General features: G+C 34.6%; 1 protein-coding gene across 1 annotated transcript in view; it reads left to right on the forward strand.

Moving 5' to 3' along the window:
* The window catches only part of LOC143257329 (uncharacterized), a 31,225-nt gene that overhangs the window by 16,189 nt on the left and 1,443 nt on the right, over nucleotides 1-13,593 (forward strand). The window contains exons 12-24 of the mRNA XM_076515833.1: nucleotides 804-868; nucleotides 1,620-1,730; nucleotides 2,418-2,553; nucleotides 5,278-5,510; nucleotides 6,210-6,383; nucleotides 7,046-7,222; nucleotides 7,635-7,841; nucleotides 9,000-9,131; nucleotides 10,620-10,916; nucleotides 11,289-11,571; nucleotides 11,921-12,090; nucleotides 12,506-12,614; nucleotides 13,162-13,312. Coding sequence (XP_076371948.1) covers nucleotides 804-868; nucleotides 1,620-1,730; nucleotides 2,418-2,553; nucleotides 5,278-5,510; nucleotides 6,210-6,383; nucleotides 7,046-7,222; nucleotides 7,635-7,841; nucleotides 9,000-9,131; nucleotides 10,620-10,916; nucleotides 11,289-11,571; nucleotides 11,921-12,090; nucleotides 12,506-12,614; nucleotides 13,162-13,312 — 2,245 coding nt within the window. The remainder of the gene's footprint in view (nucleotides 1-803; nucleotides 869-1,619; nucleotides 1,731-2,417; nucleotides 2,554-5,277; nucleotides 5,511-6,209; nucleotides 6,384-7,045; nucleotides 7,223-7,634; nucleotides 7,842-8,999; nucleotides 9,132-10,619; nucleotides 10,917-11,288; nucleotides 11,572-11,920; nucleotides 12,091-12,505; nucleotides 12,615-13,161; nucleotides 13,313-13,593) is intronic.

Genomic DNA, 13,593 nt, shown 5'->3' on the forward strand with positions numbered 1-13,593 from the left:
CAATATAATTAAAATAATATTAAACAGCCCGACGATTTGGGGGATTTAGACTATTTTTTTCATCGCAGAACCTTTCGTACATTCCTTCAAGAAGCAAATTTATTTAGTTTCTTTGTAGAACCGTTAGGCTTAACATTAAAAACGATGAAAAACAAGTAAATTATTCAAACCTAGTGACTTTTATTTTACGGAAGTCCATAATTTTCAAGTTTAGAATCCTGGCTATTGGTATCGCTTCAAATCTCCGTTAGAAGTCGCTGTCTATTTATAGTTAAGCATAAAGATAAATAATGGATTAGCTGTGCTGTACTCACCAGGGGATGGAAACCCATTTTTTATCGTTATGAGCATTGATACCACTGACTCTCTGGGTGGTGACTATTTAATGGAAGTGTTATAAACTCAAATATTCTCCAGTGGTTTGGTTTAACTCTAAATCTCCCCTAGCAGTGTGTGTTTTTAAATATGGTAATATCTCTATTTAAAAGTCTGTCCGACTGTAGCCTGCAAGCACTTTTAGAGTGAAAATATGACATAACGATGTATTAAATGTTCCTGAATAATGTAACAAACTGTTCAAATAGTAGAAGATCTACAAACACAAAACGTTGTCAGAATATCGATACGAAAACTTTTTGTTAGTTTTTTTCTTTAATTTCCCCGATTCACATTCAGTAAAATCTAGAACTTTAAGGTTTATACTCTATATATGTAACGGATTTCATTCCGTTTTCTTAAGCTGGTAGATATGTAGTTTACTACAAGAGCTATTTGTCATCAGGTGTTTGTTTTTGTATTTACAGGAATGCTAAACAGACATGTTCTTCTCAAAGCATTCCTCGAATGAATCTCTCCAAATGGAAAACAGGTATTCCCGTAACGTGGTTTGTACTTCATATTCTTAGTTTTAACAAAAGAAAACTCATTATTATCTAATATCCCTTGCCGACAATCAACTGTAGTTAGTCAGTATACATTGTACAAACAACTGCAATTAGTATACGTTCTACAAACAACTGTAGTTAGAATAAATTGTACAAAAAACTGCAGTTAGTTGTACAAACAACTGTAGTTAGTTAGTATACATTGTACAAACAACTGTAGTTAGTTAGTATACATTATACAAACAACTGTAGTTAGTTAGTATACATTATACAAACAACTGCAGTTAGTATACATTGTACAAACAACTGTAGTTAGTTGGTATAGATTATACAAACAACTGTAGTTAGTTGGTATATTTTGTACAAACAACTGAAATTAGTTGGTATACATTGTACAAACAACTGCAGTTAGTTGATATACATTGTACAAATAACTGCAGTTAGTTGGTATACATTGTACAAACAACTGCAGTTAGTTGGTATACATTGTACAAACAACTGCAGTTAGTTGGTATACATTGTAGAAACAACTGTAGTTAGTTGGTATACATTGTAGACAATTGCAGGTCGGATAATACTCCTTACAGATAGATGCTAGCCAATTAGTGTTTCTTACAAATAAACAGCTGTTGGTAGGATAATATTTCTTACAGGAAAACGATTTTAAGGAGTTATGTTTGGAATGTTAAGTTCGTTGTTTAGATAAACCATGTAATACAGTTTGCTTTCTTACAGAGTTGCCAAACTTTTCTATACCAGAAGAAGTTTTGAAAGAATCTATCAACCGCGCCTTTCTTGAAGCAGCTCAGCTACAAGAAACAGAAATGAGAACCGTGCTGCCTAACGGTACGTAGAACAACAGAAACAGAGAACCGTTCTGCCTAACGGTACGTAGAACAACAGAAACAGAGAACCATGCTGCCTAACGGTACGTAGAATTACAGAAACAGAGAACCGAGCTGCTTAATTGTACGTAGAACTACAACAAATACAGATAACCAATTTGGCCTACTAGTATGTCGAACTACAACATATACAGAGAACCATGTTGACTAATGGTACTTGGAACTACAACAGACACAGAGAATCATGTTGACTACAGGTATGTAGAACTACAACAGACACAGAGAACCATGTTGACTAATGATACTTGGAACTACAACAGACACAGAGAATCATGTTGACTACAGGTATGTAGAACTACAACAGACACAGAGAACCATGTTGACTAATGGTACTTGGAACTACAACAGACACAGAGAACCATGTTGACTAATGGTACTTGGAACTACAACAGACACAGAGAATCATGTTGACTACAGGTATGTAGAACTACAACAGACACAGAGAACCATGTTGACTAATGGCATGTAGGACTAAAAACTTGAATCATATGAAGATCTGTCTTTTTGGTTTAAGTTATGTGATCACTAGATATGGATGTTACAAAAACTTGAATTTTAAGTCGTTGTTGAGTCGTTTGAAAAGTGCTCTTTAAGATTGAGGAATTAATTGTTGACAATCACGTTGCAGGTGTTGCTAGAAAAGGAAGTCCAGAGGCTGTCCACTTAGGATTTCTCCGTCCAAAGATACAAGCTCGCATGATTTCTAATCATTCTCTTGTACTGGAGCTGGCGTCTCAGGGTTTCGTCTCTTCCATGATTAACAGGTCTGTTTGGCTTAAAAATGGTTTAAAACATTTATTTTGTTTTATATAGGAGTTCATTCATCTTTGGTAGTTTGCAGGTGGAACTGTAAACACTAATTTTCTTATGAAGGAAAAATATGTGGATGAACCATAAAACTCTTCCTTACCCTTCTCAGTGTATAATCGTTATTAGTTATAAGACATGAATAATTTATTCTTATTAATTTTAAGGTGTTAATAATTTATCGTTACTAGTTATCAGATGTTGGTCCTTTATCGTAATTACTTATAAGATATTAATAATTTATCTTTATTAGTTTTAAGATATTAATCACTTATCATTAGTTGTTATAAAATATTAATCGTTCATCGTTATTAGTTATAAAATATTAAACATTTATCTTTATTAGTTATAAAATATTAACCGTTTATCTTGATTAATTATAATATATTAATCATTTATCGTTAGTAGTTATATTAAACATTTATCGCTATTAGCTATAACATAATAATCGTTTATCGTCATTAGTTATAAAATATTGAACATTTATCTTTATTAGTTAAAATATTAATCGTTTATCTTTTAAGTTTTAAGATATTAAACATTTATCGTTAGAATTATAAGATGTTAATCGTTTATCGTTATCAGTTATAAGATATTAATCATTTATCGTTAGTAGTTATAAGATATTAAACATTTATCTTTATTAGTTATAAGATATTAACAGTTTATCGTTACTAGTTATGAAATATTAACTGTTTATCTTTTCCACTTATAAGATATTAATAAGTTATTGTTATTAATTATAAGATATTAATAATTTATCTTTATTAATTATAATATATTAATAACTTATCTTTATTAGTAATAAGATATTAGCCGCTTATTGTTATCAGTTACAAGATATTAATAATTTATCTTTATTAATTATAAGATATTAGCCGTTTATCGTTATTAATTATGAGTTATTAATCATTAATGGTTATTAATTATAATACATTAATCACTTATCTTCATTAGTTATAAGATATTAATAATTTATCGTTATTAGTTATAAGATATTACTCGTTTATGGTTATTAATTATAATATATTATTCATCTATTGTTATTACTAATAAGATATTAATCATTTATGGTTATTAATTATAAGGTATTAATAATTTATCTTTATTAGTTATATTATATTAATAATTTATAGTTGTTAATTATAAAATATTAATAATTTATCATAATTAGTTATAAGATCTTGATCGTTTATGGTTATTAATTATAAGATATTAAACATTTATCGTTAGTAATTGTAAGATATTAAACATTCATCTTTATTAGTTATAAGATATTAACAGTTTATCGTTACTAGTTTGGCATGGCCAAGCGCGTAAGGCATGCGACTCATAATCTGAGGATCGCGGGTTCGCGCCCGCGTCGCGCTAAACATGCTCGCCCTCCCAGCCGTGGGGGTGTATAATGTGTCGGTCAATCCCACTATTCGTTGGTAAAAGAGTAGCCCAAGAGTTGGCGGTGGGTGGTGATGACTAGCTGCCTTCCCTCTAGTCTTACACTGCTCAATTAGGGACGGCTAGCACAGATAGCCCTCGAGTAGCTTTGTGCGAAATTCCCAAACAAAAGTTACTAGTTATGAAATATTAAACAGTTATCGTTAATAATCATAAAATATTAAACAATTATTAATTATAAGTATCAAAACATTAATCGCTACTAGTTATAAGATATTAATCATTTATCTTTTCCACTTGTAAGATATTAATAATTTATTGTTATTAATTATAAGATATTAATAATTTATCTTTATTAGTTATAATATATCAATAACTTATCTTTATTAGTTATACGCTATTAGCCGTTTATTGTTATTAATTACAAGATATTAATAATTTATGGTTATTAATTATAAGATATTAAACATTTATCGTTATTAATTGTAAGATGTTAAACATTTATCGTTATTAATTGTAAGATATTAAACAATTATCTTTATTAGTTATAAGATATTTATCATGTATATTTATTAGTTATAAGATTTTGATTGTTTAGCATTGTTATTATGGGACATTAATCAACTTTACTTATTAGCTATAAGGTATTAATCGCTTATCTTTATCAGCTATAGGATATTAATAGTGTATATTTCTTAGTTATAGGATATTAATTGTGTATATATTTAATTATTTATCTTTATTAGTTATAAGACATTAATTATTTATCTTTATTAGTTATAAGACATTAATTATTTATCTTTATTAGTTATAAGATATTAATCATTTACTGTAATTGGTTATAAGATGTTGATCTTTGATGGTTATTTGTTATAATACATTGATCAATTAACGTTATTAGTTGCATTGTATTAATAATTTATCTTTATTAATTATAATATATTGATCATTTATCATTATTAATTATAAGATATTGATTATTTATCGTCATTAGTTATAACATGTTAACCATTTATCGTTATTAGTTATAACATATTATTTCTGTATGTTTATTGGTTATTAGATATTAATTTACAACTTAAGTTGTCTGAAAATACAGTTGAATTTCTGTTTACATAAAATAGTGAGAACTGAATATTTTTATTTGAAGATATCATTGTCATGTTACATAAAGATAACATAAATATATTTATTATAATACCTGGAGATACCATAGACGTTGTTATGTTACATATCATAGATATTGTTAAGTTACGATAAGAAATGAATAGAATGTGTTCCAACAGAGGCTCCAATCCAAGCGATATGCAAGATATTATGACTGCTCTGCCAAAAATCGACCTGAAAAAGTTCGTTGATCTTCCGGAAGATGTCAGATGTAACGAGGATGATGTTGTTCAATGTGACCTCGCCACGAAGTTCCGGACATTTTCCGGTCGTTGTAATAATATCAAGAATCCAGATTTGGGAATAAGCATGACAACTTTTCACAGGATCCTTCCTCCGGTGTACCAGGACGGTAAGAAACGTTTTGTAGATCCTTCCTCCGGTGTACCAGGACGGTAAGAAACATTTTGTAGATCCTTCCTCCGGTGTACCAGGACGGTAAGAAACGTTTTGTAGATCCTTCCTCTGGTGTACCAGGACGGAAAGAAACGTTTTGTAGATCCTTCCTCCGGTGTACCAGGACGGTAAGAAACGTTTTGTAGATCCTTCCTCTGGTGTACCAGGACGGTAAGAAACGTTTTGTAGTTTCTTCTTTAGTCGCAGGACGGTAATAAACGTTTTGAAGTTCCTCCTCCAGTCGCAGGACGGTAATAAACGTTTTGTAGTTTCTCCTCTAGTCGCAGAACGGTAATAAACGTTTTGTAGTTTTTCCTCCAGTCGCAGGAGCAGGACGGTAATAAAAGTTTGGAAGTTTTTTCTTTAGTTGCATGTTAGTAGTAAAAGTTTGAAAGTTTCTTCTTAGTCCCAGGATGGTAATAAACGTTTTGAAAGTAAGTTAGAACAGTGTAACTGGATACATGAACTAGAACTTACCTTCAAATAAAACATAATTAATTTAGAACAGTGTAACTGGGATAGATAAACTACAACTTACCTTCAAATAAAAGATAATTTTAATTTTCTTAATCTGGTAATGTTTTGACAACCTACTTTTGGGTTTATTTTTCTGTTTGACACCAGATAGAGCTTCTAATCCGTTTTTTTATGTCAGGTATGAGCACAGCAAGAAGCCATGGTATTCGTGGGAGAACTCTTCTTTCTCCAAGAGTTATCTCGACAACACTACACTATGACATAAGCACTCCACACATTCGGAACTCTCTAATTCTAATGCAGTTTGCACAGTTTTTGGACCATGATCTGACATTCACCCCAATGAATCAAGGTTGGTAAACATTGTGTTACTTTGTAACAGTCTTCAGTTTCCACCATATAATAATATTCATTATAAGTTTTCTAACTGTGTATTGGTTGACGTTTCTGTTGTATTTTATTTTATGTTCTCTGTTTTGTTGTTGCGTTTTAATGTATAATCCCAGTGTCGTTGTGCTTTATATGTCATCTGTGTTGTTATGTTTTAATGCCCTTTGTGTTGTTTTTGTTTTTTAATATATGTCCCCTGTGTTGTTACAATGCTTTATATTATGTCCCTCTATCGTTGTGTTTTATATGTCCTCTGTGTTGTTATGTTTTGAATCAGTTCTGGACATATCCGTGGTTATCAGCCTGAAGAAACATTGTTGTATTTTCACGACTTCTCCACTTGAATCAGTTATGAAAATACTTGTGATTTTTTAGCCTGATGAAACATTGTTGTATTTTCGCGACTTCTCCACTTGAATCAGTTATGAAAATACTTGTGATTTTTCAGCCTGAAGAAACATTGTTGTATTTTCACGACTTCTCCACTTGAATCAGTTATGAAAATACTTGTGATTTTTCAGCCTGATGAAACATTGTTGTGTTTTCTTGACTTGTCCACCTGGATTAGTTTTGGAGATTCTCGTTGTTTTAAGCCAGGTATAACATTGTTGTGTTCTATCAAAGGTCCCCTTGGATCAGTTTTAAGCTGTAAAGACTGCGAATCCGGACGTACTGTCCATCCTGAATGTCTGCCTATTCCTTTACCCAAGAATGACCCATTTTATCCAGCTGTTGATATAACCACAGGACGACCGACGTGCATTTCATTCGTTCGTTCGATGCCTGGCCAACTGAATTTAGGTAAGTCACCGTGCTTATCTTATTTCTAACCACGTTCAGAGATAGCTGGGTAGGAAGTAAAAATGGGCCAAGTTTAGCCTGGTCGAGGATCCATGGTTCGCATCTTGTTGTAGCAAAATCACACTCCACACTTTGGGGCCAAGGTTGCACTATAAAGATGATGGTGAAATCCCGTTAGGTGACTAAAGTAGATTAAGAATTGACGGGGGGTACTGGTGACTATCTAACCTATCAGTTCAATAATAGGAACTGCCAACGTAGATGGCGCTTGTGTAGTTTTGCACGAATATCTGAAACAATGACCAAAAATACTGTAAAAACAGCCAAACAGTTATTAATTCAGGTAATATCTCAAGTAAAAACACGTATTAAGTGAATTGGTTGTAGAGTAAAAAACATGGCTTCGTTTCAGGACAGCGAGAACAGATAAATCAGGTGACGTCATATCTTGACGCATCTCAGATTTACGGATCCGATAAGTGTGACGCTCAGAAACTGAGGACTTTTACTGGAGGAAGGCTGAAAACGACTCCTCACCCTTCTGGAGAAAAGGACTTGCTACCGCAGACTTCAGCTCATAGTGAATGTAGAGCGCCCTCTGGTATTTGTTTTGAAGCCGGTAAGCCTTCAACAACTTACTGAAATTAAACTCAAATAAAGTTATAATTTTAATCAACTAAAAAACGTTTGTTTAATGCACATGTTCAACCATGTGTGTGGCTTCTATGTGTAGTATCACTGATACCAGGCCGTTGTTTAAGTGACTATACATACATATATGTAAGTCTTTATAGTTTAATCCTAGGATTACTGAAAAATTCATATTAGGTTTATCTGTTGTTAAAGTATGTTTTAAAAAAACTATCTATGCACCAAATTGCTTGTGTGCTCTAAACCTTGTTGATTACAATGTCCCTAAAACACTGTTGGTTACAATGTCCCTAACGCATTGTTGGTTGCAAGGTCCTTAACCAACACATTGTTGGTTACAAAATCCCTAAGATCACCAAATAATGGTGGAGTCTGCTGTGTATATTATATAGAAAATTAGTGAATTTCTTTTAGTTTTTGACAGCTCTTTAAACTGAGTGTTGTAACAAGAAAAAACAAAATCACTCAATCTTATGCAATATGTGAACTCCACTGGTAGTGAATCGTATATTAGAAAAATAACCCAGAATAATAACGTGTTTTAAAGATCTTACTTTACAAGAAGAGTTCTGGCCTGGTATGGTCTGACGGTTAGAGCTCTTGTGGTGGTTACAATATAATGTTTTGTTTAAAGGACATCTAATTATTGCTGCAGCTAGGACGCCATGCTTGGTCGAAAGGGCATCTGAATATTTTGGTGTCTGTAATGCCACGTTTGGTTCAGAGGGTATCTAATTGTTGAGGGTTCAGATACAAAAGGATGTGCCAATCAGCAATTTCCTGAAGGATCGTGGAAAATGTTTTCTTTTTATGACCATTACTTTGCTATATTTGTTCCATAATCAGCATTTTCTTTGAAAGTCTTCAAATTAGTTTAAAATGTTAAAATATCTTTCATTGATAAGAAAGAAATATCCAAAGATTTCATCTACGAGAATACGTTTTCTTCTTAAAATGTATTTATATGTAGGCGATATCTTTGAAATGTAATATTTGTTTATAGGTTACACTTCTTTACTTTTCAAAGTTTTACTTTTATTTCTAGTGTTACTCGTCTTTCTTTCAAACCTGGTCGTTCTATTCAAATAATGATCGCATACGTTTAAACTCGGATCTTTTTATTTAGGTGACTCGCGTGCTAGTGAACAGCCAGGTTTAACCACATTGCACACAATCTTCTTACGAGAACACAACAGGATTGTGGAAAATCTTCAGAAGGTGAACCGTCACTGGAGAGATGAGGAACTCTACCAGAATGGTAAGTGGCTATAGAGGACTTGTTCCTTGTGTCAGAATGCGAGGAACACTATCGGAATGGTAAGTGGCTATAGAAGGACTTTTTCCTGGTGTCAGAATGTGAGGAACTCTACCATAATGGTAAGTGGCTGTAGCAGGACTTGTTCCTGGTGTCAGAATGCGAGGAACACTATCAGAATGGTAATTGGCTGTGGTTCCTGGTGTCAGAATGTGAGGAACTCTACCAGAATGGTAAGTGGCTGTAGCAAAACTTGTTCCTGGTGTCAGAATGTGAGGAACTCTACCTGAATGGTAAGTGGTTATAGAGGACTTGTTCCTGGTGTCAGAATGCGAGGAACACTATCAGAATTGTAAGTGGCTGTAGCAGGACTTGTTCCTGGTGTCAGAGTGTGAGGAACTCTACTTGAATGGCAAGTGGCTGTAGCAGAACTTGTTCCTGGTGTCAGAATGTGAGGAACTCTACCTGAATGGTAAGTGGTTATAGAGGACTTGTTCCTGGTGTCAGAGTGTGAGGAACTCTACCTGAATGGTAAGTGGCTGTAGCAGGACTTGTTCCCTGGTGTCACAGTGTGAGGAACTCTACCTGAATGGTAAGTGGCTGTAGCAGGACATGTTCCCTGGTGTCAGAATGTGAGGAACTCTACCTGAATGGTAAGTGGTTATAGAGGACTTGTTCCTGGTGTCAGAGTGTGAGGAACTCTACCTGAATGGTAAGTGGCTGTAGCAAAACTTGTTCCTGGTGTCAGAATGTGAGGAACTCTACCTGAATGGTAAGTGGTTATAGAGGACTTGTTCCTGGTGTCAGAGTGTGAGGAACTCTACCTGAATGGTAAGTGGTTATAGAGGACTTGTTCCTGGTGTCAGAATGCGAGGAACACTATCAGAATTGTAAGTGGCTGTAGCAGGACTTGTTCCTGGTGTCAGAGTGTGAGGAACTCTACTTGAATGGCAAGTGGCTGTAGCAGAACTTGTTCCTGGTGTCAGAATGTGAGGAACTCTACCTGAATGGTAAGTGGTTATAGAGGACTTGTTCCTGGTGTCAGAGTGTGAGGAACTCTACCTGAATGGTAAGTGGTTATAGAGGACTTGTTCCTGGTGTCAGAATGTGAGGAACTCTACCTGAATGGTAAGTGGCTGTAGCAGGACTTGTTCCCTGGTGTCAGAGTGTGAGGAACTCTACCTGAATGGTCAGTGGTTATAGAGGACTTGTTCCTGGTGTCAGAGTGTGAGGAACTCTACCTGAATGGTAAGTGGCTGTAGCAGGACATGTTCCCTGGTGTCAGAATGTGAGGAACTCTACCTGAATGGTAAGTGGTTATAGAGGACTTGTCCCTGGTGTCAGAATGCTAAGAACTTTACCAGAATGGTAAGTGGCTGTAGTAAGACTTGTTCCCTGGTGTCATATCTAGATAGGTAGATGATCCTTAATGTCTGTTGAATTATTAACCTTGTTGGTTTTAAAACTTCTGATAATTTTTGTTCCTTGTAGGACGCCGAATTCTTTCAGCTGTCATGCAGCACATGACTTACAACGAGTTTCTGCCACGTGTCTTGGGCTGGGAGACAGCCGCAAAGTTCAGGTTGAAGTTAGAACACGAGGGATATTACAAGAGCTACGATCCAAACTGCAAACCTCGAACTTTTAACGAGTTCGCCACTGCAGCTTTTCGTTTTGGTCACAGCCTTATCAAACCAATGTTCCAACGGATGGACAAAGATTACAGTAAACTACAGAACTCTTTGCGACTAAGAAGTGGGTTCTTTAATCCTAACGTGTTGCTTCAGCGTACGTATACCTATACACAGACATAAAGTATATATCTGTAAAGTATACATGTTTTGTAACGTCTGGTCTTAGGTTTGCATTAGAGGAATAGTCAATAAATTAGATGCTTTTCGTACACTTACATCTAGTCGGTGATAAGTCATCGCATGTGGTCAGGCTGCTCCTATAATTTTAAACCTTATTACAAAAAATAAAAGATATATTATTTGATGCTTTAGACTAACTGTTTAATGCTGTTTTTTTTTTTAAATTAGAACCTGAATGTTTATCGTTAAAGTGAAGCTGATAACGCCAGTTAGTTGTTTTTTTTTACGTACTGGCTTTAGTATCTATCTCCAATATGTCCAGTCATCTTTCCTTGCCAAATCTCAGGTAACGTCGTAGACCAGATAATTAGAGGCCTAGTGGCCACTAGCATGGAGACTTTGGACAACACCATTACTGAAGAAGTGACTAATCATCTGTTCGAAGACAGTCGGGTTCCGTTTTCGGGAATGGACTTGGCTGCTCTGAACTTGCAACGTGGGCGGGACCACGGGCTACAACCTTATAACAACTACCGAAAGATCTGTAACTTGACGAGGGCGCGAAGGTTCGAAGACCTGACCAATGAAATCCCTGTTCACATTGTGACGAAGCTTCAGCAAGTGTACGAGTACGTATTTGTTTTATTACCAGGTGAAAATCTATCGCCCACCCACCCAGCTAACAAATCATATAAAACTATTTACCTTGACTTGCGTTTTCCATATTCTTCCAACTATTAACCTGGACTTTTCTATCAATTGCAATTTTTGTGTTGTTTTAGCTCTGTTAACTAAAGTGGTCTATTTACTTGGGCTTTCTTAAATCTTGTATTTCTCTATATAATTTCAGGTTTTCTAATGAAATAAATCTGTTTATCTGGATTTTTTTATCACTCGCATTTTCTATATTATTTCAGTTTTATTGGTAAAATCGAATTGTTGGCCTGGACTTTTTATCACTTGTCTTTTCCGTGTTAGTTCTGTTGATGACATCGACTTATTTACCGGAGGACTTGTGGAGACTCCTCTGAATGGTGGGCTGGTGGGTCCAACTTTTGGTTGTATTATTGGACTTCAATTTAATATTCTACGACACTGTGACCGATTCTGGTATGAAACTGACGAGCCTCTTGTACGATTTACTGAAGGTAAAGTCCACGTGTTAAAGAAGTAATAGAACTGTCAGTATATAAACAGAAAATTTCAAAGTATTTTACACATGTGTTTTTTTAGAATAAAAAAAAACAATTAACAATAACAAAATTGTAACCAAGTTTTAGATGAACTAAAAAGAGCAGATTATGTTTGACACTTGAATGTAGGCTTATTTTTAATAATTTTTCTATTATGTTTCTTACTGAAGTAGGTTTAGTTTTAATACCTTTTCCTGTTATGTTTTTTACTGAAGCAGGCTTAGTTTTAATAACTTTTTCAATAATAAACATAATTATTGAAGTAGGCTTAGTTTTAATACCTACTTTATTATGTTTATCATTGAACGGAGCTTTTAATTGTTTCTGTTAAACAAATCATTAAATCCTTGTTTGTACCCATTGGTTTCAGACCAACTGGAAGATATCAGAAGAGTATCCTTGGCCAAGATTATCTGTGATAATTCTAATACTATTAACGTCATCCAACGTTGGGCATTTGATCTCCCTGATCATTTTTTGTGAGTTCAGTCTTTTTAATAACCATAAATGTTTTTGTATGTTTAGGTTTTGTTTTTGATCAAGATATATTTTGCAAGGTTGAGTTTTGTTAGTGACGTGAAGCGATTTTGTTTGTTTAGATTTGTGTAGATTCAGAGGTTGTTTTGTAAGGCTACGTTTTTTTTAATGACCAGAAATACCTGTTTACCACCAAACAATGTGACTTTAGAAAGAGAAATGCTGTTTAATTTAAAATGCTTGCTACTGAATGGATCACAGTTAGATCTATCTAAATACACCAAGTGTATTTAACAGTATTTACATTAAAGAAAACAACCGTGTTTATTAAATGAGTTAATTTGTTAAATGTTCTTATTAAGCACCAAGGTTGTTTCTATTTGAGTCTCAACGATCCAAATGTGTTAGAAATAACACCACACTGAACATTACAGTTTCCTCTAAGAACATTAACTGTTACTAACACTTGTCACACGAATATGTACTTTCATTGAAAGTAAGCAATAACGATATCTTGAGAGGATCTTCTTGTCATATTGTACCCCTTAGGAACCCCCGGGTTCTCTGCAAAACCCTTCCGGGCTTGAATCTGGACAACTGGAAAGAACTATCTTCTTGCAGTGTGGGAAACACCCAACTTCGCCTTAGAACCCGTGACCGAGTTTCTCCGTGTAAGATGTGTTCTTGTACGACAGAGGGCGTGAGTACCTGAATAGTTTGTTTGTTTGTTTTCAATTTCGCGCAAAGCTACACAAGGGCTATCTGCGCTAGCCGTCCCTAATTTAACAATGTAAGACTAGAGGGAAGGCAGCTAGTCATCACCACCCATCGCCAACTCTTGGGCTACTCTTTTACCAGTGAATAGTGGGATTGACCGTTACATTATAATGATTCTATGGCTGAAAGGGCGAACATGTTTGGTGAGACGGGATTCGAACCCGCGACCCTCGGATTGCCTTAACCACCTGGCCATGCCGGGCA

Source organism: Tachypleus tridentatus, chromosome 7 (assembly GCF_004210375.1).
Source record: "Tachypleus tridentatus isolate NWPU-2018 chromosome 7, ASM421037v1, whole genome shotgun sequence".
NCBI lineage: Eukaryota > Metazoa > Arthropoda > Merostomata > Xiphosura > Limulidae > Tachypleus > Tachypleus tridentatus.